This window comes from Saccopteryx leptura, chromosome 1, assembly GCF_036850995.1.
Source record: "Saccopteryx leptura isolate mSacLep1 chromosome 1, mSacLep1_pri_phased_curated, whole genome shotgun sequence".
Classification (NCBI taxonomy): domain Eukaryota; kingdom Metazoa; phylum Chordata; class Mammalia; order Chiroptera; family Emballonuridae; genus Saccopteryx; species Saccopteryx leptura.
The window spans coordinates 110048469-110076240 of record NC_089503.1 but is presented as its reverse complement, the minus strand read 5'-3'; the positions used below and the strand labels follow the sequence as shown (position 1 = coordinate 110076240).

Here is a 27772-nt window from a genome sequence, read left to right as displayed (position 1 = left end):
AGCTATAATTAAAACAAATTTGCATAAAGTATTACCCTTACCAAATATGAAAGACATTATTTTCTTTCTTTTCTCTTTTGCTTTATTTTTAAAAATACTACTCTTGATCCACTATGTTAATTTAAGAAGCTATAAACAGTTTTGATTCTCCATTTAACAAAATAACTACATCTTTATGCAGATCAGTAAAGCCTATATTCAGTTTAATCTATGGGTACTAATAGATTTTATAAGATTTAGTATATGAAAGCCAAACAGTCTCAATGAAAATATTCTCTTGCAGCCAAGAAAAGTATGCAACAAAGTGAATGATGCACATATTTATCAAATAAATATATGAATGAGAGAAAGAAAAGAACGACAAACTATACACACTTTTTTACATTCCATATTCATGTTCTTAATATTATGTAGGTGCAGTGACCAAGAAAAAAAGATAATTGATTCACTGATTTACTAAAGCAGCATTTATTGAATACCTACCATTCAGTCCTTTCTATTTAATATAATCACTGGGCACTGTTCCAGTTATGGAAGAGTTTATTTTACAAGAGAAAACCTTCTCTAAAGACTTTTCATTTTACTGTGATGAGACAAGACTGACAAGTACAATTATATGCAGAGACCCATCATTGGGTTTTTTTGTGCTTTTTTTGTTGTTGTTGTTTGGTTATTTTTTTTTTTTTACAGGGACAGAGAGATAGTCAGAGAGAGGGATAGATAGGGACAGACAGACAGGAACGGAGAGAGATGAGAAGCATCAATCATCAGTTTTTTTGTTGCGACACCTTAGTTCACTGATTGCTTTCTCATATGTGCCTTGACCGTGGGCCTTCAGCAGACCAAGTAACCCTTTGTTCGATCAAGCCAGCGACCTTGGGTCCAAGCTGGTGAGCTGTTTGCTCAAACCAGATGAGCCCACACTCAAGCTGGCGACCTTGGGGTCTCGAACCTGGGTCCTCCACATCCCAGTCCGATGCTCTATCCACTGCGCCACCGCCTGGTCAGGCGACCCATCTTTAGTTTCAGTTAAAAGTAAGTCAGAAGAAGACTTAGAAAATGCAGCATTTCTGCCAAAAAAGATGCTTACAAAACTGATTCATTGGAACATTCTATTGGCTTGGTCAAAGTTCCTGGGATCTTCATGATCATCAGGGTTTCATATAGCTATGTTCACTTCTAGGGTTTATTATTGTAAAAGAATATACACTAGCGTCTGAAAATGAGTCAAGCAGAGTCTAGAGAAATTCAAAGGCAGGCTTCCATCAAATTCCATCCACCTCCTATAGATGAACACAACAAGCATTCTCTTTTCCCCAGCAGTAAAAAATGCAGTATTTCTGCAAAAGTGCCCATTAGCAACTCAGCTCATTAGTTGAGTTAGACTTAGCTTTCTGTGACTGATATAAAAAATACCTTATTGGGGTGGCTTATACAACAGAAATTTATATTCTTATAATTCAGTAGGCTAAAATTCTGAGATCAAGGCATTGGCAGGGTTGGTTTATTCTAGGCCTCTCTACTTGACTTATAGGTGGTCTTCTCCCCATGTCTTAACATGGTCTTCTCTCTGTGCCTCTCTGTATTCTAATCTCCTTATAAGGATACCTGTCCTATTAGATTAGGGCCCACCTTGATGAACTAATTTTAACTTAATGACCTCTTTTAGGGTCTTGTCTCTAAATACGATGACATTCTGAAGTACTGTGGGTTAGGATATCCACACGTGAATTTTAGGTGGACACATTTTAGCACAGAGATTCAAAACTTCCAGATAGAAAGCATGTGTTCAACATAAACCACACTGTTTTATCAACAGTCTGGGTACAGTTAACCAGTGTTAATCAATTTGTAATGCCATGTTCCTAAATGCCATCCCAGAAACAACCCTGCATGTAAATTTTTTTGAAAGATAGCAATCTTGGGCCTACTGTTTTAACTCTTTTGTATGTAATCAGGCTAACAAACTCAAGGTTATTGTTAACTTGTGATACATTTTAGGTTAAATACATATATATGTATTTTTTATGAATATTAAATTTTGCTTTGATTTTTAAAGCATATGAAAATTATATTTTTCAGATTATTTCATAATAAGAATCTTGGCCACTACTTTACTTTTACTCATCTCCTAAGCTTATATACTTAAAAATAACAATTATCTAGTGAATTTTCTTAACGTGAGCAGAGAAAAGTTTTCAAAATAAAAAATAAAAAATATAAAGAGTGAATACTGAGGAAAAAGAATCTCTATTGTCTGCAAAACAAACAAAAAATTAGAAAAACTAGTTTAGCCATTACTTGAAACCACACATATGAGAAATACCTACTGATGACAAAAAGACACTGATAGCAGGAGCTTACCTTATTAAATCTTCATCTGGGGAAAGATAAACTAGTGCAACTGCTCTGATTGTAACATGAAAATATCTGTAAAAAAAAAAAAAAGATTGAAACCAACCTACCCTTTAATCTAGCAATCTATGTAAAAGATACTTATTATAGATTTTTTTAATGTAAAGAAATCTAAAAATTCATACATAGAATACTAGTTAAATAAATAATTATGGTAATTAAAGAATTATATACCAAAATGTGTAGTTAAAAACTAAATTAAATGGGCGTGTCCATAAGGAATGCAATAAGCTTCAAGATCTAATGCTCGGTGAAAAATGTAAGGTGTAAAACTCAACACTAAGTACTTCATAAGAAATGTCTGCATGTATATAATGATACACAGACTACAGTTATTTGCTTCTGATTGAGAGCACTAGGGTCTTGAAGGTGAATTATTTTACTTTTTATTGTTTAAATTTTTATCCACATGTGTTATCACTTGATGAATATAAAATTCTGCTTTCTGTGCCTCTGAGGGACACCAACATGATTAAATAAACTAATAGAAAAATAAAACTTGAGAAAAACTAGCATAGAAATCAATACAGCTTGGAATTTAATATAATATAAAGAGTCAAATTGGTAATTCAGTCTCAGAGGGCTCAAGCTCTTACCCAGTATCAAATTTTACTAATAGTTTCAAGGAAACATCTAATCATGAAGCACAGGTAAAACAAGGAGAGGTCCAGGACCTCTGGTAGAGCCCCAGGTCCTGTTACACCATAGCAGATGCACTCTGTCCAAGTTAACATATGACGCTCTCGGAAGTATGCAATTACCTGACTTTCATGGAAGGAGCCATTGAAGTTATGAGACATTTATATTTTATATTGAGAGGTTTACATAGATTATGTAACATCTTTCAACCAGCCATTATCCATAAATCCATATATTCCAGTTTGCTTAACATAAGCAGTTATAGAGAATTAGGCAGATTCCGCTACAAGCATTTTATGGAAAAAAATTCTTTTGTTAACATAATAATTGTTGTTGTTGTTGTGACAGTAAGGGTACCATTAATATGTTTATAATGGGATTAGCTCAGGTCACTTGCCTTCTTCTTTCTCTGGAACATCCCCAGTAAAGAAACAAATTGAAAGGAGCAATGTGCCCCATGTTTATGGCAGCATTGTTCACAATAGCGAAGATCTGTAAACAGCCCATGTGTCCATCAGTGGACGAGTGGATTAAAAAGCTTTGGTACATATACACTACAGAATATTACTCAGCCATAAGAAATGATGACATCGGATCATTTACAACAACATGGATGGACCTTGATAACATTATATTGAGTAAAATAAATGTATCAGAGAAAACTAAGAACTATATGATTCCATACATAGGTGGGGCATAAAAATGAGACTCAGAGACATGGACAAGAGGGTGGTGGTTACGGGGAGGGGGGGAGGAGGGGCACAAAAAAAACCAGATAGAAGGTGGCGGAAGATAATTTGACTTTGTGTGATGGGAATGCAACATAATCAAATGTCCAAATAACCTGGAGATGTTTTCTCTGAACATATGTACCCTGATTTATCAATGTCACTCCATTAAAATTAAAATAAAATTAAATAAATAAATAAATAAATAAATAAGAAACAGATTGATTATATTGAAGACCTGTGACTTAGTATTTTTCCATTCTGGATGACAAAGATGTTCTACCATGAACATGTTGATCAAATATATTTACATTAGAATGATGAGAGAGATACAGTTAACTCTTAAGGACCAGAATCTATGTTCGTCATCTACCCTTATCAACTTCATAACAGCTATCATTCCCTCAATTTTGTTGTTTAAAAAGTAGGTAAGATGAGGAGGAACCCCAAGTTAAGACACTGTTGCTTCAGATGCCTCTCAAATCCATTTTCCTCACTTCTTTCTGACTGCTTTTGACTCACTGTTGTAGTACTGGCTTGTTTCTTGCCTATATGACTATATATCATGAGGTCTCCCAGGCTTCCAGTCTCTCTGCTACAAATATATCCTTCATATTATAGTCAGTGTAATCTTCTAAAACTAAACAATTTCAATAGGTTCTCATTCAGGTCTGCAAAGGACAATAAAAGCACACTTAGGCATTATACGCACTGCTGTGCATATAAAACTAAATAAACCAATACCTGCTTTCAAGAAGTTTCCATTCTATTCAAGTGATACTGACAGGTAAAGAGATATTTTTGATGTAATGTGGAAAGTGTTATATGGAGGAGAACACAGAGAGAGTTTGTCAGAAAGTCTTTCTGGAGTCTGAAAGGCTGGGTGAAATTAGCCAAGCAATGGCATGCAAAGGGCTGCTAGACAGATGAAACAACACAACAAAGACACAGAGACTTAAATCAGCAGGCTCTAGGTAGGGAACTAATTACAAATAACTTTGCAACATTTCAGGTTCAATTTTGAAAGCTGGTATGTATAGGGAAGTTGTGTCTTAGAAAGAGAGAAAAGGGCTGTGGTATGTAGTATGACATCCCTCAAAGTTGTCTATATACTAATTTCTAAGACCTATGAATGCTATGTTTCATAGCAAAGAGGAATTAAGATTGCTGATGAAATTAAGGTTGCTAAACAACTGACCTTAAAATAAAGAAATTATCCCAGGTCATCTTAAAAGTACTCAGTGTAATCAAAATATTTTTAATTCAATTTTAAAAGAAGGAAGCAGAGGTCTGAATCAAAGAGAGATCACATTGGATTTGAAGTGGGAGAAAAGGGAAGCTTCTAGAAGCCAGAAAGAACAAGGACATAGATTGTACCCTACAGACTCCAGAAAAATGCAGCCTTACCAACACCTTGATTTCAGCACAATGAGACTCATTTCAGATGGCTGACCTCAATTATTGTAAGATATTATCTCTGTTTTGTTTTAACCCACTAAGATTGTGGTCATTTGTTACAGCAGCAATAAGAAACTAATACAGGAACCAAGTCACAGAAGTTGTTATATGCTGTGTGTTAAGTCTTCTTGTGAGAATTTAGGAGTTTAATTCAGGGTAGAGAAATGGCATCAAAGATCAATTTGATAAAATATGGGTTGTTGAGAATAAATGGTGACAGGGAGATGCTTGTTATAGGCTGTGGCAATCACACAGACAAAAAAATAAATAAAAAAAGATGAGTGGCTTACCTACAGGAATACTGCAGAGACAGAGAAGAGAGGACCAATTAATTTCATCGATAAAGTCAGTAGAATTTTGGCCCTGGCTGGTGGGCTCAGTGGTAGAGCATCGGCCTGGCGTGCAGGAGTCCCAGGTTCGATTCCCGGCCAGGGCACACAGGAGAAGTGCCCATCTGCTTCTCCACCCCTTTCCCTCTCCTTCCTCTCTGTCTCTCTCTTCCCCTCCCGCAGCCAAGGCTCCATTGGAGCAAAGTTGGCCTGGGTGTTGAGGATGGCTCTATGGCCTCTGCCTCAGGTGCTAGAATGGCTATGGTTGAAACAGAGGGATGCCCCAGATGGGCAGAGCATCGGCCCCTGGTGGGCATGCTGGGTGGATCCCGGTCGGGAGCATGCGGGAGTCTGTCTGACTGCCTACCCATTTCCAACTTCAGAAAAATACAAATTAAATAAATAAATAATCAGTAGAACTAAGAGGTCAAATGAGTGTCAGGAATAAAAGGAAAGGAAAATATCTAGGAACATTTGTTAGTTTCTGACTTGGGGAGATACTGGTATTGTCACTGGGATGGGAAATGCAGGATGAATAGGACCTCTATTTTGACCTGTTGTGGTGGAGGGTGTGCATTGAGATTTGAGTTCACTAACCTTAAAATGACGTGACACATCGTGGAGAGCTGACAGTGGACTATATCAGAAGGTTAGATTTCAAATTTAGGAGTCCTAAGCATATGAGTAGTATCAAAACAAATAGAGCAGATGTAAAGTGGAATGCATTGATTAAGAAACTGCCTCTGGGGATACTATTTCATAGTGATTATAATTCTTCTTTAAGCTTTGAATAAAAAGGGTAATTATCCACCAGGCTAATTATCAAGATTAAATATGGTATTTAGCACAGTGTCTGGAGTTAGTAAAATCTCAATAAATGGTAGGTATTATTACTAAATGGTCCAGAAATAACAGAGAACATCAAGGCCAAAGAATCTAAGAGGCTAAGTCCAAATTCCTGAAGTCAGTTAGAGTCTCAGCCTCAGTGTGCTCACAATTTACTTAGCACCTTAAAGAAAAGGGTCATATTTCACTTGCCACTGAATCTCCAGTGCCCAGCTCAGTGGCTTGCCCAAGGTGGTCAAGCACTTCATAAATTTTGGCTGAAAGGCTGAGAGGAGAAAGAGGGATAGAGAAAGCAAAGGAGGCAGAGGGGGAGAGGGAGAAGAGAGTTAGAAAAGAGTAAGTCTATAGGGAGGAGAGTAGAGGAAGACAATGAGCCCATAAGGAAGTCAAGGCACGTTATGTGAGATCGGGAGTGGGAAGAGATGGCGGGAGGCTGGGGCAGGGTGTGGTCATCGAGTCTACTGAGGGGAAGAGGTAGAAAGCCAGGCCTCTGGCCCTAGAATGGGCAGTACAGTAACTCCTGGATTTGTCTTTTTTCTGGAACAATAGCTGCTTGGAGGCCAGGAGAAATTAGCCAGCTATGTGCCAGCAAAACTGTACACATTGTGCCTTTTGGTTTGATGCTGGTTGCAGAGAGAAATAGTATTTCCACTGTGGGCCTCTTAGACCGGGCTCCTAGGGCTGACTTAACAACTGGGGGCGCTCAAGCCCCTTGAGCCCCAACGTTCTGGCCTGGACCGTTGGGAGGGAGGGGAGAGGGGCCCAGGACGCCGCGCGGGGGTACTGGCCATACCGGTCCGGTCCGGACCGGACACGGATCAGAAAGGCCTGGGCGGAGTATGGATCTCTACCTCAGCGCCTGCTCCAAAGCTGCCAGCGTTGCCGCCACCAAGACTGCCTCCAGCAGCGTGGCTGAGAACAGCCAGAAGTGCGGATATGTGAGTGGCAGGAGGCCTGGGCTCCTTGTCTTTCGATGGGTGCAGGGCAGGGAGAGACACCCGCAGGTCCTGTGGTTTCCAACAGTCACCATTCAGGTGCCCTCATGCGGTGTAGCGGGTAGAGGTGGCTGCAAGAGGGAGGGATCGGGAGGTTGCCGGGGGTCAGCAGGCGGGCGGTCAACCCGGGCTGTAGGAGCCCGGGGCTCCTTCGTCCCAGCAGGTAGTTCGGCCAAAGACAGAACTCTCCCATTGTACCTGACAGGACGTGAACAAAACCCACTTTCCAGTGGTTGGAGCGGCTGAACTATTGGATCTGCCTCTTGGGGTCAAGCTGCCTGCGATCCCTGGGAGCAATACTTTATTCTACACTACGAAGTTAAATCAGAAGGTAGTTTTTATCTTAACCTTGGTGTCTTTGCCCATTTCTGCTTGCTGTTTATGGCAGGCGCTGCATTATACAAAGTCCATGAAGGGAATTTGCACTGACATTCACAGGAAAAAAAAAAATCAAACCTCCATCCAAATCAAACCGAGGTATTGTTTAGGATTCATACCAAGCCACGTCATCCAGTATGGCTTACACAGGATCGTGGGCTAAAACCTTTGGATTCTTAGTTCTCTCATAATTTCATAATTTATGAGAGCATATTAACTTTTCTTTATAATAACACTTAAGATATTTCTATTTAGTGAGATTTTATTTACTTAGAAATAAATATATTTGATTCAAAGGTGGAAAATTACTAGTGTTGGCTGGTATTTAATTGTTATGATTTTAACTAAGAATAACTTGAACAAAACTCTCATTAGAGAAATTTCTCTATGGTTTTGTTTTCAGAGGAATTCTATTGCATATACAAAATTGAAGGGGGGGAGGAATGGAATTGAAAACAGTTAATATGGTTAAGTACTTGAACCTCACTTTAATGGAAGGAGGCTCTACCTCCCTGAAGAGACTCCATCATCTCCCTCAACCTTCTTTTCCAGTCTTTACTCCAACCCGGAGCCTCAGCTTTTTCCAGTTGAGGTTCTTTATGCCTTCTCACACATACCACGTAAATGTTTCTGTGCTTTTATTTGCCTTGTCCCCAAACTTGGCATGCCCTGTGCTCTTCTCCTCAATCTGTGAATTTCAGCCATCTTTCAAAATTTTTTCTAAACTATCATAACCCCCTGTGATCTTATATTTACTTAAAATTTGTATTGCCTTTGGTTTGTATCATTTCACTCAACACTACAATTCTATAATTGTAGGTCTGTACTTTAAATCAGACTGGGTTATAGTGTGTACTTCCCTCAAACCCTTTCATGTTCCTAGTTCTCAATGCTACTCCTACCCTTGAACCTCCCCAGCCCTTGAGTCAATAATTGACAGTAAAGGAGGTTCAATCTCTTCTTTTGGAATGGTTTATTTGCTTCATACAGCCAAAAATTCTACAAGGGGAATTCTAAGTGACCCCCTTACCTTTCTATTCTCTGTGATATCAGAAATGGGTAGAGCCACTTGTCTGAGAAACATGATTTTGTAAAATAAGTTTTGCTCCTCGAAAATACTTGTTTTTAAAAACAAATCTGTTCTACTAGAATAAAACAAGCTAATTAAAACATGCGTACTTCACATAATTTAACTGAGTCACACTCACACAAATTAGCTTCTGTAAAGTATGTTGAAACCTATCTCACTCCTCTTTTGTGTCTATATTTAGCCCTGCCTTTCTTTTGTCTCCCTCAAATAAATTCGTGGCTGCATTACCATTTTATGTCAAATAATTTTTCTTAATGTTCTCTCTCTTTTTTATTACATTCATTCCCTTTAAACTGTCTTAATTTAATTACAATTAGGCACCAAAGTATTTCCTTGAAGACTGAGTTTGTGAGAGCTTTCTTTTTCTTTCAGTAAAAGCTCCTCAATGAAGTAATGCTTTATATTTACACTTTTAGGGTTTTTAGAAAAAATTTTTTAAAGGTAAACAGACTCATTATTTTAATTGACAACAAAAGGGTTACCCTGGTTAAAGTGAATGGATTTGTTTAAAAGGTGCTCTTTTAAGGTCAGTAGCCCAGGTTTGATTTTGAGAAACATCTCATCACAGATAAAAGTCAATATCTAAAAGAAGTCAACAGCTAAATTTCAACATCTAAAAGAAAAAATCAGACCAATCCTTGACTCATGAATGTTGGTTGCTTCATATCTGGTCTCACTAAATTTAAGATACTGCTTTGTAGAATTCCTTTCTTTGCCTTCTCAGGAAAGCAAGGACTTGTACTTCATGATTTAGGCCCCTTGGAAAGGATGAAAGTCTAGTGTTAAGCAAGAGAACAGAAACTTTCCAAGGAAGTGTGAAACGGAAAAAAAGGAAAGCTAGCATCTTATCAGGTTCTACCAGTCTGCCTCTTTGTCCACGTATGAAGTATCCTCCCACCTACTTTAAGGGAGTTCTTTTTAGGATCCCACCCAGACAGCCTCTTTAGTGTTACAAATCTGACTGATGTGTGTCAGACAGAACAAGGCAGAGGTCACAAATCAGTACCTGCAGACGTCAGAACTGTAGTGTTTTATAAATTGAATTAGATGCCTGCAAACAGGATAGATGCTCTCAGGTTTGCCACATCTCCTACACATTCCAGCTGCCTTTCACTTGGCCAGTTCCTGCTTTGACATTACGTTAGATTAAAACTACTGTTTTTCTTCCCCCCCCCCAAAAAAAAAGTAAAGGAAAACAAAAATAAAGTGAGGCCATTAGGACAACATCCACACCTACTCCTATCATCCACTTTTTCCCTTTCACAGATTTTTCCCTTAACACATTAACACCACCCTGCTATTGAAAAAATGGACAAAAAACTCAAACCAAAAAAAAAAAAGGAACCACTTTGGTAATGTTTTAATTTTTAATTTATAAGTGAGATTAAATAACTGAGCTGTTTCCTCTAAAATAACAAATATAGAAACATGATTATTAGCTGATATTTTCCTTCTTTTATAAGTTAATGGCTTTTGCATAAGCTTGTATTTGGTCTTTACACATATGGAGAAATCTTAATTCCTATCAATATCCTTTACAACTGGTTCTTCAATATATTTTACTTTTTAATTTAAATCTTGAACATTTTTTCTAACTGTATCACTCAGAGATTGTTGGGTTTCTTTTACAAATAAGACCCCAAGATACAATAACTCTTTAATCCATCATCTTTAACGTCTGAGTTTTACTTCTATTTTTTTGATAAATTTGTTTCCATGAATCTTGGGAATAGATTTTCCATTTTTCAGAATTTTCAGATTATTGTTTAATAGTTATCATTGATATTATCTCTTTATCCTTCAAAAGCAGAGCCTTGACCCAGAAGAGGGAGGAGGGAAATGGAGAAACTTAGCATTAGCTTTATACATTAAACTAAATTTTATTCAATTCTCCTTCTTTTCCTCTATTCTTTTCTTCTCTGGCTCAGGGCCAGAGATTGATGGCGATCAGTAGAGGAAGTGAGTGAGGATGGATTTCTAGAATAATTCAGACCAGTGGGGTGGGGGGAGTAGAAATAAGCAATTAGTATTACTCAATCCAAATCATTTTGTTTCTGGGTTTCCCTACATGGGATTCTTCTTGCATGCTTTATTTTTAATGAGTACTCTAGTCATTTTAATATATAGGTTGATATTTAAAAGTGAAACTCATTAATTTTACATTTGTCATCTTTTTAAATATGTGTTTGCAGCTTTTTCAACCTTCTTATGGTTTTAACCTGAGTGATCCTTATTGTCGACTATTGGAAAACCAATATAAAAGTCTTCATGATCCACATTTAAGGGCATACCATTCACGCAAAGATATCCTGAGGAGATTAAAGAAAGGTGGCTACATTACCAGCAACAATAAAGTGGGTTGAAGCTTACTTATTTTTTAGTCATTGAAGACTTCCAAGACTTGATATAAGCTTGCTTCTATACCTCAGTAGGGTGGGGTGGGGTTTCACCTTTATCTTGGTCATGAGAGATACTTAATAAGAAATTATATGTTATTTGGTAATTTTGGATTAAGGGAAATCAACAACCGTTGTTTCTAAATGATACTACTACTTCTCTTTTTTTATTTTTAATATCAAAGATGATTACCAAATAATTTGAGAATATAAAAATAATTTCCCAACTACATCACAGTTCTCTTTCTCTGTCTCCAGTGGTACTATATGCTTGTCAAAGATTATATCCTATGAACTTTTTAAAAACCTGAGACAAATAAGAACATAACAAAATTAGCCTGATGGAATCCTAATAGAACATAGAACAATCTTATATTCTAATTTGTATTGAATATTATTATTATATTGTTTTATTCTAGTAACTCCAATTATATGTACTAAATTCCTTATCACAGCATAAGTCATATTAATAAAGTAATAAGATTTGGGTAGAAATTTCCTGCTGTTTGACAATTGTAGAGATTACTGTTATAAATGTATTAACAATTTATTATTCTTGGTACCAAAATATTATCAAGTGTATATTATTACTATTTTTCCTCCTGAAAGTAATTGATAGGATATTTAAATGTTTGTATTTATATTCTATAGTATTGTTTTATGTGTGTGTTTCTTCAGATTGTATGCAACTTGAGGGAATTGAATAAGTACAGGCAATATCTTACCAGTTTAAAATTAGACTTCGAAAGAAACTATATAAGAGAACAAGTAAGTTAAATACTTAAATTTGATTTCTTATATAGGGTTTGGAAGAAAGGTTTATTTATCTAAAAAGTATTTTCTTATAATACTTTTAATTTTAACAAACTAATTAAATTTGTATTTTCTGTGACAGGGACAGAGAGAGACAGAGAGACAGCCAGATAGGGAGAGACAGGAAGGGAGAGAGATGAGAAGCATCAATTCTTTGTTGTGTGGCACCTTAGTTGTTCATTGATTGCTTTCTCATATGTGCCTTGACTGGGGGTGGGGGGCTACAGCAGACCAAGTGACCCCTTGCTCAAGCCAGTGACTTTGGGTTCAAGCTGGTGAGCCTTGCTCAAACTAGATGAGCCTGTGCTCAAACTGGCAACCTTGGGGTCTTGAACCTGGGTCCTTTACATCCTGGTCCAATGCTCTATCCATTGCACTACCACCTGGTTAGGCATAAATGATAATTTGAGGTTGCTGTATTAGGCCAAGAAAAGGAAAGAGACCAGGTTACCTACAAATACACCAGTGGTAATCAGCATAATTTAGTAATTAAATTGCTACTCCAATGTATTCCTTCAATCTGAGTGGGGCCAATAAGTAGAGTCTATTATGGCAACAAATTCTGAAGCTGGAATCCAAAACATCTTAAATAACAAGAGAGGGACAGTATGAATAGTTATAATGTCCTATGAGTGACTCAAAGAATATGTACATTTGTGTTTCTATGCCCACACACATACAGCTGTGTTCAATGATAAAAGTAATGTGGAATGATGGGTATAAAGTGAGTGGATATAAATAGTGACTTCCTTTCAATTTTTGACTTGAAGTTAGTGTTTCTGTGTGCATGAATGAATCTGGATTCTAGGGTCAAAGAGGATTGAATAAAAATTATAAAAGTGTGTGTGTTTATACCAGTTTATGTTCTAAGATTGAGAGAGTGGATAGAAATGAGAGTGATTTTCCTATACCTTTAAGTAGTCTACAATTTATCGTACTTCCCTCTCTGTCTAGAATTTCTCCTGCCCCTCCATATTTTTGTTTTTTTTTTTTTTTTTTTTTTCAGAATGGATGAAAATATATGGTATTTATCTTTATTTTCAATGACAGAAATCTTTACTTTGGTTTGGTTGTCTATGTCTAAAATGGGTTCAAAATAGATTTAAATGCAGTTAAACAGAATTAACTATCTAGAAAGTACAGAAATTCTACTTAACACTACATATAAGAAGGCATATCAAAGGACAGTTTTATTTCTGGTAAATTTAAAATCATTATAGACACATATGTAGAAAATTGCATATATATGATACACACTTTTTTTTTTTAAAGAAAATGCTTGGAAGACAATTAAAGAAACTTCAAGAAAACAGTCAAATACCTAGACATTGTGAGGTTTCACAGTTCAAAAGTTGGTTGTTACAGCAGGACACTCCATCTTTTAAGGACCAGGAACGACTAATAAGGCACAGGTAAAACTGAAGTTAATGCATATTTTATGTATACATTGTGGACTCAAATAAGTTGAAAAATATTAGAAAGAATTGAAATTAGGAATTTTTTTAAAGTACTAGACACTATTTAACTCCATTATTGCCCTCAGTATGGAGAGGAAGGGAGACTCAGATGGAAGATTTCTTCAAGGTTTTGTACTGTATTTATTTCCTCATGTAAAAATGCACCCTTTTAAAAAAATTTGGGGTCTAAAAACTGGGTGCGTCTCATACAGTGGTTGTGGCATTTCAAATGCCAGAAAAGGACCTGAGGAAAAGGCACTATGTGAAGACAGTAATTCTTCATCAGACACAGATGAGGACAAGCCAATGGAAGGGAGTTTTAACAGGGAGGAGTTGTATGAATTTTATGATGAATAAACCTTGAGTTCAATAACTTAATGTAATACATTTTTTTTTTCAAATTTCAGGCCCCAAAATTAAGGTGCATCTTATACATGGGAGCGTTTTATACATGGGGAAAAACAGTGAATCACAAGGGACCCAGGATACATTTTTTTCTTAGGAAATTCAAATCTATTTTTTTCCTTCTATATTTGGAATCAATTTTTCAGTTATTTTAGCTTTCTTTTAAAACTCATCTCCCTAAACTGAGTGATTTATGAATAATTACTGTTTAAAATGTGTTAAATAAATTTGCTTTATATATTACTATTGTCTTGGCCATAAGAACAGATACTTATATGGTAAGGGGATCTGTATTACAAAATATGTTGAGAGCTGGCTTACAAGTTCATGAATAGAACTGATAGAAAAATTGTAAAAGTATTTTAGTTCAAGGAATAAAAAGTGAGCCAGGAGGTGGTTTGGGCAAAACAAAGCACCTGATATCACTATAAGCGAAACACCCAATTCACCTTCACTTACATTTGCACTTTTATTTAGATATTTGGATATGATAAGTAGAGAATTAGAACAACGGGAGCACACAGCAGAAGAACAGCGCCTACTCCAGATGGACAGAGAAGAAAGGCAACTGCGAGAACAAACTAGAAGAAAACTTAGTCTTCGTAGAAAAATTGAAGAGGTGAGAGATACATTTAAATATTAAGAAAATAATTGTGCACAGTGTTTTATTTGTCAGTAATTTTAGCTGTCTATTATACTTGAAATCATTTCAGGTCTAAATAATTTACCTACTTTAATCTTTTTTTGCAGCTATAATATATAAGTTGTAACATAAAATAAGGAGGCTGAAACCACAAACTGTAAATATAAATCAATACGTGCTCTTAAAGAGATGATTGTGAAATTTACAGACACCATTTAACTTCCCTAGAGTCTTCAATGTAAGCAAGATATATATATATATATATATATATATATATATATATATATTAGTTTTAGTAAAAAATAATCATGTCAATCACAACCATGCCTCCATTCCTAATAGGAGTAAAGTAAGGAGAGCCCTTTCAAAATCCTATATATGACTTCCATTGTACTTGACCTGGTTTCTGTTAGACTCTTGACTTGTTCTAATTTGCTCATTGGTGGTGGACGTAATATAAAGGTTTATTGTAAACACAAAGTACAATAACATTGTGCTCTCTAGGAATGGAAGCAAAAAGAGATGTTACTTCTGACAAAGATTGGAGAAGATAACGAAAGAGAAGCTCGAGTAGAGGAACAACGGCGCAGATGCAGAGAAGAGCGTGACAAGAAGGTCTATTTAACTCTAATCTCTAATTTGGTTTGTTAGAGAAGAAGCTTTTTCTAGTTTTGATTTTTGAAAAGTGCATAATATGACAATGGATCAGTTCCCCTAACAATATGCGTTATACAAAACTGAAAGTTATGAAAGTTTTTACTATATTTTGGCCATATTATATTCTGACCATAATATACAAAGTACTGCTCTATTATTTGGTATAATTATTTTTTACTTTATCTCACACCATAAACTATACTTGTAATTCCCATAAAGTACAGTGACAACTGATTTTTTTTTTTTAAATCAGAATTTCTTGGAAAAATTACTCAATTTTTACCTTCCAGTTAATTTTTAGAGTAGTGCTTTTAAATTTAAATAATATATAATATGTTATGATTTGGAGTCTAAACCTGTATATAGAGAGAAAGAAATCATTTGAAGTCACAGTACCAACCTATTGGTACACAACTATTGTTAACCTGTTGGTACACACACACAGGCACACATTTTTGTGACATTTTTATGAATGTTTATGTGTTCCAATAAATAAATTCATGTTATTATACCCTAAAGGCTGTTTTGTTCATTACTTTTTCATTTAATTAAATAACATGGACAATTTGCCATATTAATAAATGTTGGTCTGAATTGTAAAAAAATCATCTTAGGTTGTTTATTTTTAACAGAACTAGACATAAGTATAGATTTACATAATCTGGTTATATTGATATGTACTGCTATATCACATTTTTTTTCATTTTGGAAATATAAGAAATACAAATATGTATGATAATCTAATCTACTTTTGTCACATGCTACTTTTATTATTATCAAGAACATATGGCTCATATGGCACTCAGTCTATTCTAATTTATTGTAATTATTTTTCTAATCAATTGTTTACCACTATTTTTGTGTGTGGGAGTTCTCTTGAAGTTGGCTTTTTATTTTAAATTTTTTTATTTTTACTTTTTTTTTTTTTTGCTTCCAGACACCTCTGAAAATATTTTTGATTTTGGAGAGCAACAAAAGGCCCTAGGTTGTCCCTTCATTTTGGCCTGATGCCAAATTCTATTTAATGAGTGGTAGTCAATTTTAGTGGCAACTAGTACAAACAGATAAATTCTGGGATTGCCCATTAGATAGAACCAGTCCAATGATGGGAAGGCATGTTAACATCACAGGCTGCTTAAGCTATGTTAATGGCAGATCTCTCTGAAGTATTGATATTTCTAATGGAATTATTCTAGATTGTCTTTTTAAAGCATGTTTTAATACAAGAGGCTTTCAATTCATTTGTATTTCCCAATATTTTTATAACTTTTCCCATGAGATTTGACATTATATGTTTTTACTCCAAATTATGAGCTTAGAGTTTACAAAAATCTTTAAAAGATTTTTGTTTTTGCATCTTTGTCACAAATATGTTGTATCAGTCTTTTTACTCTTTTTTGCTCTTTGACTTATTTGTCTAATTTACTGTCTTGATTATTGTATCTTTCATAATCCTTTAAATAAGTAGTAGTAGCTTTTTCAGTTGTTCATCATTTTCAAAGTAGTTTTAGCTAATTTAAACCTTTTAACAGATCCATATAAATTTTAGAACTAGCTTGTCAATTTCTACCAAGAAATCTTGCTGAGATTTTTATTGAAATTGTGTTGTCTCGATACATCAGTTTGGGCACAATTGATCTCTTGATAATACTGAGTTTTCCAACTCATAAACCAAATGTGTCTATTTAAGTATCCTTAACTTTTCTTATCAATGTTATGTAGTTTGCAATGTAGAGGTCTTTTTTTTACTTTTAGGTGAGAGGAAGAGAGATAATGAAGCAGACTCTTGCATGCACCCTGACTGGGATCCACCCGGCAATCCCATCTGGGGATGATGCTCCAGTACTGGGCTATTTTTAGTTCCTGAGGCTGATGCACTCCACCGGAGCTATCCTTAGTGCCCTGGACCATGCATGAACCAATCCGGCCACTGGCTGTTGAGGGGAAAGAAGGAGAGAAGGGGGGGAGGGAGAGAAGCAGATCGTCACCTCCCCTATGCACCCTGACCAGAAATCAAACCCAGGATATCCATACACTGGGCTGACACTCTATCCACTGAGTTACCAACCAGGGCTCGGTATACAGGTTTTATACATCTTTGTGATAGATTCATCCCTAAGTATTTTTAATTTTTACTATTATAATTTGTATTTTTATTTTAAATTAGGTGTGTATAGAAAAGCAATTTTATATTCACCTTGTATCCTGCATTATTAAAAATCACCTATTAGCAAATAATAATCACTTACTAGTTCTAGGAGTTTTTGTCCAGATGCCATATATATATATATTATTATTATTATATATATTAAAAATAATATATATAAATAATATATATATTATTTTTCCCTGATTGCATGGACTAGACCCTCCAGCATAGTGCAGAGTATGTAAAAAAATATAAATAAATAAATAGATAAATATACAAACAGCAGTGATAGTAAACATTACTACCAAATACTTCTTTTGCCTCTCTCAGCTCTCTAAAGATATATTATGCTGCTTAATGTTGTCCCACATCTCACTGACACTCTTAATTTTATAATTTTTTTCTCTTAGTCTTTTCCTTTTGGATAGTTTCTGTTCCTCAATGGACATTAACCTCTTTTTCTGAATTGCCTACTATGCTGTAATGTATCCATTATATTGTCATCTCACACATTTAAAAAATTGATTTTTTTTCCTTTTTATATCTTTCATGTCTTTTCCTTGTGAATATGTGGAATGGAGTTATTTTATCTATGTTAATGTTCTTATCTTTGATTTTAACAGTTGGGTGCTGAGTGATTTTATATTTTTATAAATATTTTTAACTAGTTATTTCTTAGTACTGAGGCAAGACCCATTTTAATACTCTACCCAATGCACTGTGAATAAAATTTTTTCCAGGAAGGCTGATGAGAATAGACATGATAAGTAGCTGAGGAGCACTGTTCTCTCTAATTCTTCAGGATGGTTTGTCCTTCTGTGGCCTTGGGTAGTTTTTTTTTTTTTTTTTTATGCATGTACTGATCCGTTCTCTTGCTGAATGCACTAGGGAACCATCTGAGGAGTCCTGGGGTTCTTGCTCTGTGCAGTTATCTCCTTTCTGGTATATCTAGGATCAATATTAGTCCAGGGATTCACAAAGGGAAGTCACATTTTATGTGTTATATTCCGTTTACCTATGGTAGGCCTGAGTGACTTGTGGTTAAGTTACTCAGTAATCCTCCAGCTGAAGATGATTTAGAAATTTTCTCAACTTCCCAAGATATTTATGGATTATGAGACCATTTCTGACCTGACACTAGACTAGTTCTCTCAGTAGGTTCATTGAGGTAAATTGCAACCATATATTAAATATGTATATTCATTATGTTTGACCACAAGTGGAAATTTACTCCTTAATACCCTCCAAAATTTGTTCTCATGGTAACTCACAAGTCAAAACAGGAATGACTATTCATTTTCAATATACTAAACCATATTATAAGTATTTGTTTTTCATTTCTAAATAGCAATTTGATGCTAACCAATATATTTCCTTTAATGTTTTAGAAACAAGCTACTTTAGAGAAAAAAATGGCTTATCATTTACAAAGATTGCAAGAAAATGACTTTAGAAGAGAAGAGATGGGAAAAAACACATGTGATTACAGAGGACAGGATGGAACGCATTTCGAATGTAAGAACATTAAAAGCTGAGGTGGCTATTTAGAAAGTACTTTTCTATGTATATAAAATTTATTTTGTAAAACTTTGTTTACTTACACTCATTCAACTTGCATTGTACCAGGCATAGTTCTCGGCATTTCCCTGTTACTGTTCAAGTTGAAAATAGACATATATGTAAAAATTAAAACAAAGAAAAATAATCTTATCTAATGGTTCAGTGGACAAATCTGATTATACTGAAATTCTAACTAATTTCCCTACACTTTATGTATTTTTTGCTACTGAAAGTTGAAAAGGTTACATTTAAGATGATGGTTAATATATACCAACATAATCTTTTTCTATGTTGCCAGACAGAAAGAATAATAGACCCAGAGAAAAATAAAGGGAAGAAGGAAGAGGGGAGTTAGGGAAGAGTAAGAAAGAATGGAAGGAAAAAAAGAAAAATAAGTCAAGCACAACTTTGCTATGCCAAATCTCTACCAGCTTCCTGTTATTTATAACATTATAAGATTATAGGGGACTTTATCAAATCATTTTAATTACTGATATTAAAATTTCATGGCCTGAATGCAAAAATGTTGACTTATTTTAATTATCTGTGACTATATAGTATGAGGAAATATATGATCATTTTCCATGCAGTTATCATCATAGCATCACATCAATCCTATCTCTGTCCCAATCTTCATCTGTTTCTAGATGAGAACCTATGTATGTCACTCCAGTAATGACTAACTAGTCTCCACTGGCTCTTAATCTAATCTACTTCAAATCCATTTTTTAACTAATTATACTTAAAACTTAAAGATCCTCATTACCTCTCAAATGAACCTCAGACTTCTTAGGCAAGAATTCATCATCATCTAGGGTCCAAACCAAATCTAACTAATTTATTTTATTTCACATATTTCCTGGAAGAAGACAGCTATAATCTAAGCATTATTTACGTAGACACTTGAGCCAAACTGCTGAAATCTAAGTCCTGCTTTACTATTTTCCCAAACATGTAAAGAGCTTGTAAAAATACTTTAAACCCTCTAAACCAGGGGTCTCAAACTCGCGGCCCACGGGCCGCATGCGGCCCGCCGAACAATTTTGTGCGGCCCGCAGACTAATCCACGAAGTTCAAAATATTTTGGATAAAATTAAGTAAGCCTAGGGGCCTACTTTGTATTTTTCATTTCTCTAGCATCCTAGCTAGATATTAGCTTAGTTAACAGCAGTTGTGATGCGAACTACAGTTTCTGGTCGTTTTGTGACACTGAAAAGTGTTGCGTAACAGTTGCCTTTTGTAGACCTAGTGCGGCCGCCTAACAGCTATGATCTTGCTCTGCGGCCCACATGCTGAGTTGAGTTTGAGACCCCTGCTCTAAACTATAAATTTCATCATTGAAAGCAAAGATGATACTCCTAAATAATTTTTAAAAGGAGTTTAACATTTCTAGCCCATAGTTAGGACTCAATTTATGTTATTGTCCAATCAAATGAGACTATTGACCATTCCTAAAATACAAATTACCTTTCATACTTCTTTGCTTCTCTTTTCCAATTTTCTTAACCTGGATTTACATGCTTACTGACCATCTAGCCAAATGCTACAATTATCTAAGCTCCATTGTCAGTGAAACTCCATAAAGCCTTTCTTAATAACCCTTATCGGAACATCTCTCTCCTGAGAATGCCTATAGTACTTTGTGTCATTCTTTTTTTTTTTTTAATTTATTGATATTAGAGAGAGAGAAAGCAGGAGAGAGAGAGAAACATCAATTTGGTTTTTTCATTTATTTATGCATTCATTATTGGTTTTTGTAAGTACCCTGACCAGGGAATGAACCCACAACCTTAGAGTATTGATCATGCTCTTACCAACTGAGTTACCTGGCCAAGGCTACTTTGTGTCATTCCTGATACACCTGCACGTACTTCTGTCTTAATCACCCGTAATATTGTAACCTTTATGTTTCACAGAGCACCTACTACTCATTGTATGTAAGTATAAATTAAATATGTTTGCTGAATGAACTAATCTATTCAGCTCATTGACATAATGACAGCAATGTCATGCTTCAGAAAACACCGCAGTAACTATATACATATGTCCCTTACTCTTTAACTGTTAACTTTCTCAATTAATAGGAAAAGAGTTTCAAGTAGACATTTTAAACATTTGTTACATCAAATCCCTTTCTTTTGAAGAAGTAGAATATAAATTAATTCATATTATCAAAGTGACAGAGAATAAGAATATTTGTTTCACAAATGAAATGAAATTATACCTCTTTAGTAATGTTGTCATCTTCCATGAAGTAGAGAGCTTTCAGAGGGACACAAAAGAGAATGGGAGAGAAAGGGGCTATCAAGTGAATCTACTACAGTGGGAAGCCAGATCACTCACAGTTTACATTTCTGATAAAAAAAAAAAAACCCATTGAGCACACATGTTGTAAAGGATCCTTTGCTCTACCAAATGGTTAGGAAAAGAACTATAATCACCTCTATCTCAAAAAGGGTTATATACATGGTTGCTTATTCCAGGTTGTGGTGCACATCTAAGAGCTGCAATAGTCACTGTGCGCTGGTAGGTCTCCAGCTAGTAGTTATGTCAGCATGCAACCCCACAGAGAAAATTATATTTTACAGTTGAGCAGTGTAGCTTTTCCTTTCTGCTAGAGAAAAATTCTCTCCCTCCAAGTATGTCATTTAACTTGAAGGGACAGTACTTGAAGAGTTATTGTCTTTCTTCGTATTTCACACCTCTCCATCTTCTCCAACACCATCCCACCATTCCACATGAAAATTTAGCATATGGTTTAATTTCTTTGGGGCATGAAAACATAGTCAATCTTGGATAAGACATCACCATTATTCAAAATAAATATTTTATTATATTTCTTTAAGCTCATTCTTCAAAGAAGAAGAAGATTTATGATGATATAAAGTTAATTTATCCTGTTTCTGACCAGAAAGCAAATGGTAATTAAATAGTGTGATAAGAAATGCTAAATAGTAATTTGGGAAGACAGTATTTAGATAGGCTCTTTTGCGAAAATGCAGATAAATCCTTGGTTCTGTTATCAAATGACTGATTTATGGTGATTCTTACGAGCAATGATATAGCTTCTATTACTTTCATGATTTGGTCTCCAGTTGCTGATTTAGTGTTTTGAACTTAACATTCTATGTTCATTTCAGAAAAATTAAATGGAGGGTTTATTGCTATTAAATAAATAGTACATAGAACCCAACAAATTGCAAAATAATTTTTATGCTCAAAATGATTTTAGAAAACTCTGAAGTGAGTCATAAATTAAGTACATTAACTGCAAAGCTACCATGAACCCTATTGAAATAGCACTTTATTATTTTCCTCACACTGTTACTTCATGTTGTCTGTTAGAGCTCACTGGAACCCAAATGAGAGCATAAAAATCCTTCAAATATTACACTGCCAAAAGTGTAAGATTCCTCAAAATTGAACAATATTTATTTCCTTCCACTACAACGTTTTCAGGGAAAAATTAAAATATATAAATGTTAAATTTCTTTGCTTTTATAAGTTAAAATTCTAAAGAAAAAGAAAAGCTCAAAACCTTTCCTCCCTGAGTATGTAATTTGATTAGTCAGTTTCATCGAGCTCAGAAACCTGGGAAGAGACAGGGTTGCTTTAGCTGACGTTTTTCATTCTCAGAACCACTGATGTTGAGCTGATTCACCTCTAAACTTTATGGATCTCATTTTTAAATTCCAAATATTTTTGTATGAAACACCAAAGAGTTCTTACCATACACAAGTATGACAACACTAGCCCCACATCTACTAAACTGTAGACAGTAAAACGAAATTCTCAGTATCAAAAGCAGTTATCTCACACAGGATAACTGTCTGACATTCCAGTGTTTAATGCAGCCCAGACTGGTCTTAATCATATCAGAAAGTCTCAGTGGATTGAAGGAAAAGATGCTAGATGGAATATATGGTTTTCAGCCACACCAAGTTACCAGTCTATCTGGGACAACTGTGTGGAGAACAGACCTGTAAATTTTAAGCATAGCTGACATTCTATTAAAAGATGTATTCTGAAACTATATTGATACATACTGAGAAGAGGGGCAGGGGAGATTTATCTGTCTACTCCACTCTAAGAAAAGTCGCATGGGAGTCATTCTTTTTTGTGAATTTTAGAACTGTATAGCAGTGACATCACAAATTATGTATTATGAGAAGTACTCCTCTTTCCTATTCACCCCAATCAAACCTTCTTGGTTTCAATTTCATCAGTGAACCCTGATACAGACTCTGTAGTGTCATCGCTTTTACACTTTTCTGGGCAATGTGCCATACAGTTTGTAGCTAGCAACTCTCAGGCAGAGTTCAGAGTCCTGAATTTCCTATAGCCCCTGTTTCTGACCTTGTCTCTGCAGTTTTTCAGTCTCAAAAAAAAAAAAAAAAAAAAAAAAAATCCTGAGGTATTTATTTTGCTTCACTAAAATGAAATGGAATTTTTAATACAATTTCATGAATTTTAATGTATATATGCATTTGTGTGACCTTTACCACAATCACATAAGAGCAGTTCTAACATTCTAAAAATTTCCTTTTGCCGTCACACCTGCCTCCCTCCCACTAATAACCCCAGGTAACCACTGATACGTTCTGCATCATTATAGGTTTCTCTCCCCTTTGGAGTATGCCTTATAAAAGGGATCATAAGGTATTGGCCTTTTGATAACGGCTTCTTTCAGTCAGCGTAATACCTTCGAAATCACTGAAGTTATTGTGTGTGTCAGTGGTTTTCTCTTTCTTATTGCTGAGTAGTATTCTATTGCATGTATGTACCAGAATGTTTATATAGCCACCAACTGAAGAAAATTTGAGTTGTTTCCAGGTTTTGGTGATTATAAATAGAAATGTTAGTAGTATTTGTATTCTGTATTTTGTGTGAACAAGGGGTTACTGGGTCATAAAGGTATGTTAAAGTTTATAAATGCCCCAGTTTTCTAGAGTGTCCTAGCATTTTGCATTCCCATCAGTAATGCAAGAGAAATCGATTAGTTATGCATCATTGCAAGCATTGGTATTACCCAAAACTTTGATTTTAACCACTCTAATAAATGTAGTGGTAGCTCTCTGTGGTTTTCATTTGCATTTCCCTGATGGATAGTGATGTTGAATATCTGTTCATATGATGTTTGCCTTTTGTAAATCTTGCTTGGTGAAGTATCTGTTGAACCTTTTTGCTCATTTTTAATTGGGTAGTTTTCTTACTGTTGAATTTTAGGAGTTATTCATATATTCTGGATTTGAGTCTTTTCAGATATGTGATATTTTCTCTATGTCTGTGACAAGCCTTTTCATTTTCTGATCCATTGATTAGCCCTTTGCTATTATGGCACTGTCTTGATTGCTGTAGTTTTAAAATTTAATTTATTGTGTTTACATAGATTCAAGTGTCCCACCGAGTACATCCCCCCCACCTCCATGTTCCCCTCAAACTCCTCCTGACCCACTACCCCCCTTCACCCTCCCCCTTTCCCTCCAAGATTTGCTTTACTGCTCTCTATAACAGTGTTATGTATATATAATTTCACCAAGCTCTTTCCCTTCTCTGATTCTATCCTCTCACCCCTTTCTCTCTGTCCCCTTTTCCTCTGTCCCCTTTCCCTCTGGTCCCTTTGATCCTGCCTCTGTCTCTATTCCACTCCTCAATTCACATTGTTTATTAGATTCCGCAAATTAGTGAGGTCATATGATAATTTTCTTTCTCTGCCTGGCTTATTTCAATTAGCATAATAGTTTCCAAGTCCATCCATGTTGTCACAAAAGGAAATATTTGCTTCTTTTTCACAGCTGCATAGTATTCCATTGTGTATATGTACCACCACTGCTTTACAATCCATTCGTCCACTGACAGACATTTGAGCTGTTTGCAGATCTTGGCTATTGTAAATAATGCTACAATAAACATGGGGGTGCATTTCTTCTTTTGAATCAGTGATTTGATATTCTTAGAATATATTCCTAAAAGTGGAATGGCTGGGTCAAACGCCAGTTAAATTTTTAATTTTTTGAGAAATCTCCACATTGTTTTCCACAGTAGGCTGCACCAGTCTGCATTCCCTCCAGCAGTGCAGGAGGGTTCCCTTTTCTCCACACCCTCACCAGCATTTATTGTGCATTGTTTTGTGAATGAGTGCCATTCTGATTGGTGTAAGGTGGTATCTCATTGTGGGTTTGTTTTTTTGTTTGTTTGTTTGTTTTTTTTTGTATTTTTCTGAAGCTGGAAACCGGGATAGACAGACAGATTCCCGCATGCGCCCGACCGGGATCCACCTGGCACGCCCACCAGGGGGCGATGCTCTGCCCCTCCAGGGCGTCGCTCTGTCGCGACCAGAGCCACTCTAGTGCCTGGGGCAGAGGCCAAGGAGCCATCCCCAGCACCCGGGCCATCTTTGCTCCAATGGAGCCTCGCTGTGGGAGGGGAAGAGAGAGAGAGGAAGGAGAGGGGGAGGGGTGGAGAAGCAGATGGGCGCTTCTCCTGTGTGCCCTGGCCGGGAATCGAACTCGGGACTTCTGCATGCCATGCCGACCAGCCAGGGCCTCATTGTGGTTTTAATTTGCATTTTTCTAATGATTAGTGATGTTGAACATTTTTTCATATGCCTACTGGCCATCTGTATGTCCTCTTTGGAGAAGTGTCTATTTATTTCCTCATTTTTTGATTGCATTCTTTATATCTTACTGGTGTTGAGTTTTACAAGTTCTTTATATATAAATTTTGGTTATTAACCCCTTATCAGACGTGTTATTGAATATGTTTTCCAATTGTGTGGTTTGTCTTTTTATTTTGTTTATATTGTCTTTTGCTGTGCAAAAGCTTTTTAGTTTCATATAGTCCCATTTGTTTATCCTGTCCGTTATTTCCCTTGCCCATGGAGATAAATCAGCAAATATATTGCCGTGAGAGATGTCGAAGAGCTTACTGCCTATGTTTTATTCTAAAATGTTTATAGTTTCACAACTTACATTTAGGTCTTTTATCCATTTTGAGTTTATTATCGTGAATGGTGTAAGTTGGTGGTCTAGTTTGATTTTTTTGAAGATAGCTTTTCAATTTTCCCAACACCATTTGTTAAAGAGACTGTCTTTACTCCATTATATGCTCTTACCTCCTTTGTCAAATATCAATTGTCCATAAAGGTGTGGGTTTATTTCTGGGTTCTCTGATCTGTTCCATTGATCTATATGCCTGTTCTTATGCCAGCACCAAGCTGTTTTGAGTACAGTGGCCTTGTAATATAACTTGATATCAGGAAGTGTGATACCACCCACTTTATTCTTCTTTTTCAAGATTGCTGAGGTTATTCATGTTCTTTTTTTGGTTCCATATAAATTTTTGGAATATATGTTCTATATCTTTGAAGTATGTCACTAGTATTTTAATGGGAATTGCATTGAATTTATAAATTACTTTGGGTAATATAGACATTTTAATGATGTTTATTCTTCCTATCCATGGGCATGATATATACTTCCACTTGTTTGTATCTTCCTTGATTTTTTTTATAAATGTTTTAAAATTTTCCGAGTACAAGTCTTTAACCTCCTTTGTTAAATTTACTCCTAGGTACTTTATTTATTTTTTTTTTGTTGTTGCAATAGTGAAGGGAATTGTTTTCTTAATTTCTCTTTCAGACAGTTCATTGTTGGTGTATAAATATGCCTCTGATTTCTGAATATTAATTTTATATCCTGCCACCTTCCTGAATTCATTTATCAGGTCCAGTAGTTTTTTGACTGAGACCTTAGGGTATTCTATGTACAGTATCATATCATCAGCAAATTATGATAGTTTTACTTCTTCTTTTCCAATTTGGCTGGCTTTAATTTCTTCTTCTTGTCTGATTGCTGTGGCTAGGACTTCCAGAACTATGTTGAATAAGAGTGGTGAAAGGGGCCAACCCTGCCTTGTTCCTGATCTTAAGGGGACTGCTTTTAATTTTTGCCCATTGAGTATGATGTTGGCTGTGGGTTTGTCATAGATGGCCTTTATCATGTTGAAGTATGTTCCCTGTATTCCCAGTTTGCTGAGAGTTTTGATCATAAATGGGTGCTGGATTTTATCAAATGCTTTTTCTACATCTGTTGATATTATCATGTGATTTTCTCCTTCCTTTTGTTTATATGATGAATCACATTGATTGATTTATAAATATTGTACAAGCCTTGCCTTCCCAGAATAAATCCCACTTGGTCATGATGTATGATTTTTTTCATGTATTGCTGGATTCAGGTTGCTAATATTTTGTTGACGATTTTAGCATCTAAATTCATCAGGGATATTGGCCTATAGTTTTCTTTCTTTGTATTATATTTGCCTTGTTTTGGAATAAGGATTATGCTTGCTTCATAAAAGGAGCTTGGAAGTTTTCCCTCCTCTTGAATTTTTTGAAATAGCTTGAGAAGGATAGGATTTAGTTCTTTTTGAATATTTGGTAAAATTCGCCTATAAAGCCATCTGGCCCAGGGCTTTTGTTTGTTGGGAGTGTTTTGATAACTGTTTTGATCTCATTTGTTGTAATCGGTCTGTTTCTGTTTTCTGTTTCTTCCCAATTGATTTTTGAAAGATTATATGTTTCAAGGACTTTGTTCATTTCACCTAGGTTGTCTAATTTTTTGGCATACAGTTCTTCATAGTATTTTTACAATTCTTTGTATTTCTGCTGTGTCAGTTGTTACTTCTCCACTCTCATTTCTTATTTTATTTGAGTACTTGTTTTTTTTCTTGGTGAGTCTGTTTAAATGTTCATCAATCTTGTGTACCTTTTCAAAGAACCAGCTCCTTCCTGGTTTCATGATCTTCTGTATT

The 27772-nt window shown here is 35.5% G+C and overlaps 1 protein-coding gene across 1 annotated transcript in view; it reads left to right on the top strand.

Moving 5' to 3' along the window:
• The first annotated feature begins 7254 nt into the window (after positions 1–7254).
• The window catches only part of LOC136388117 (fibrous sheath-interacting protein 2-like), an 89713-nt gene continuing 69195 nt past the window's right edge, over positions 7255–27772 (top strand). The window contains exons 1-8 of the mRNA XM_066360119.1: positions 7255–7353; positions 7616–7741; positions 11071–11232; positions 11953–12042; positions 13360–13499; positions 14427–14568; positions 15097–15207; positions 18787–18913. Of these exons, the coding sequence (XP_066216216.1) occupies positions 7255–7353; positions 7616–7741; positions 11071–11232; positions 11953–12042; positions 13360–13499; positions 14427–14568; positions 15097–15207; positions 18787–18913 (997 nt within the window). The remainder of the gene's footprint in view (positions 7354–7615; positions 7742–11070; positions 11233–11952; positions 12043–13359; positions 13500–14426; positions 14569–15096; positions 15208–18786; positions 18914–27772) is intronic.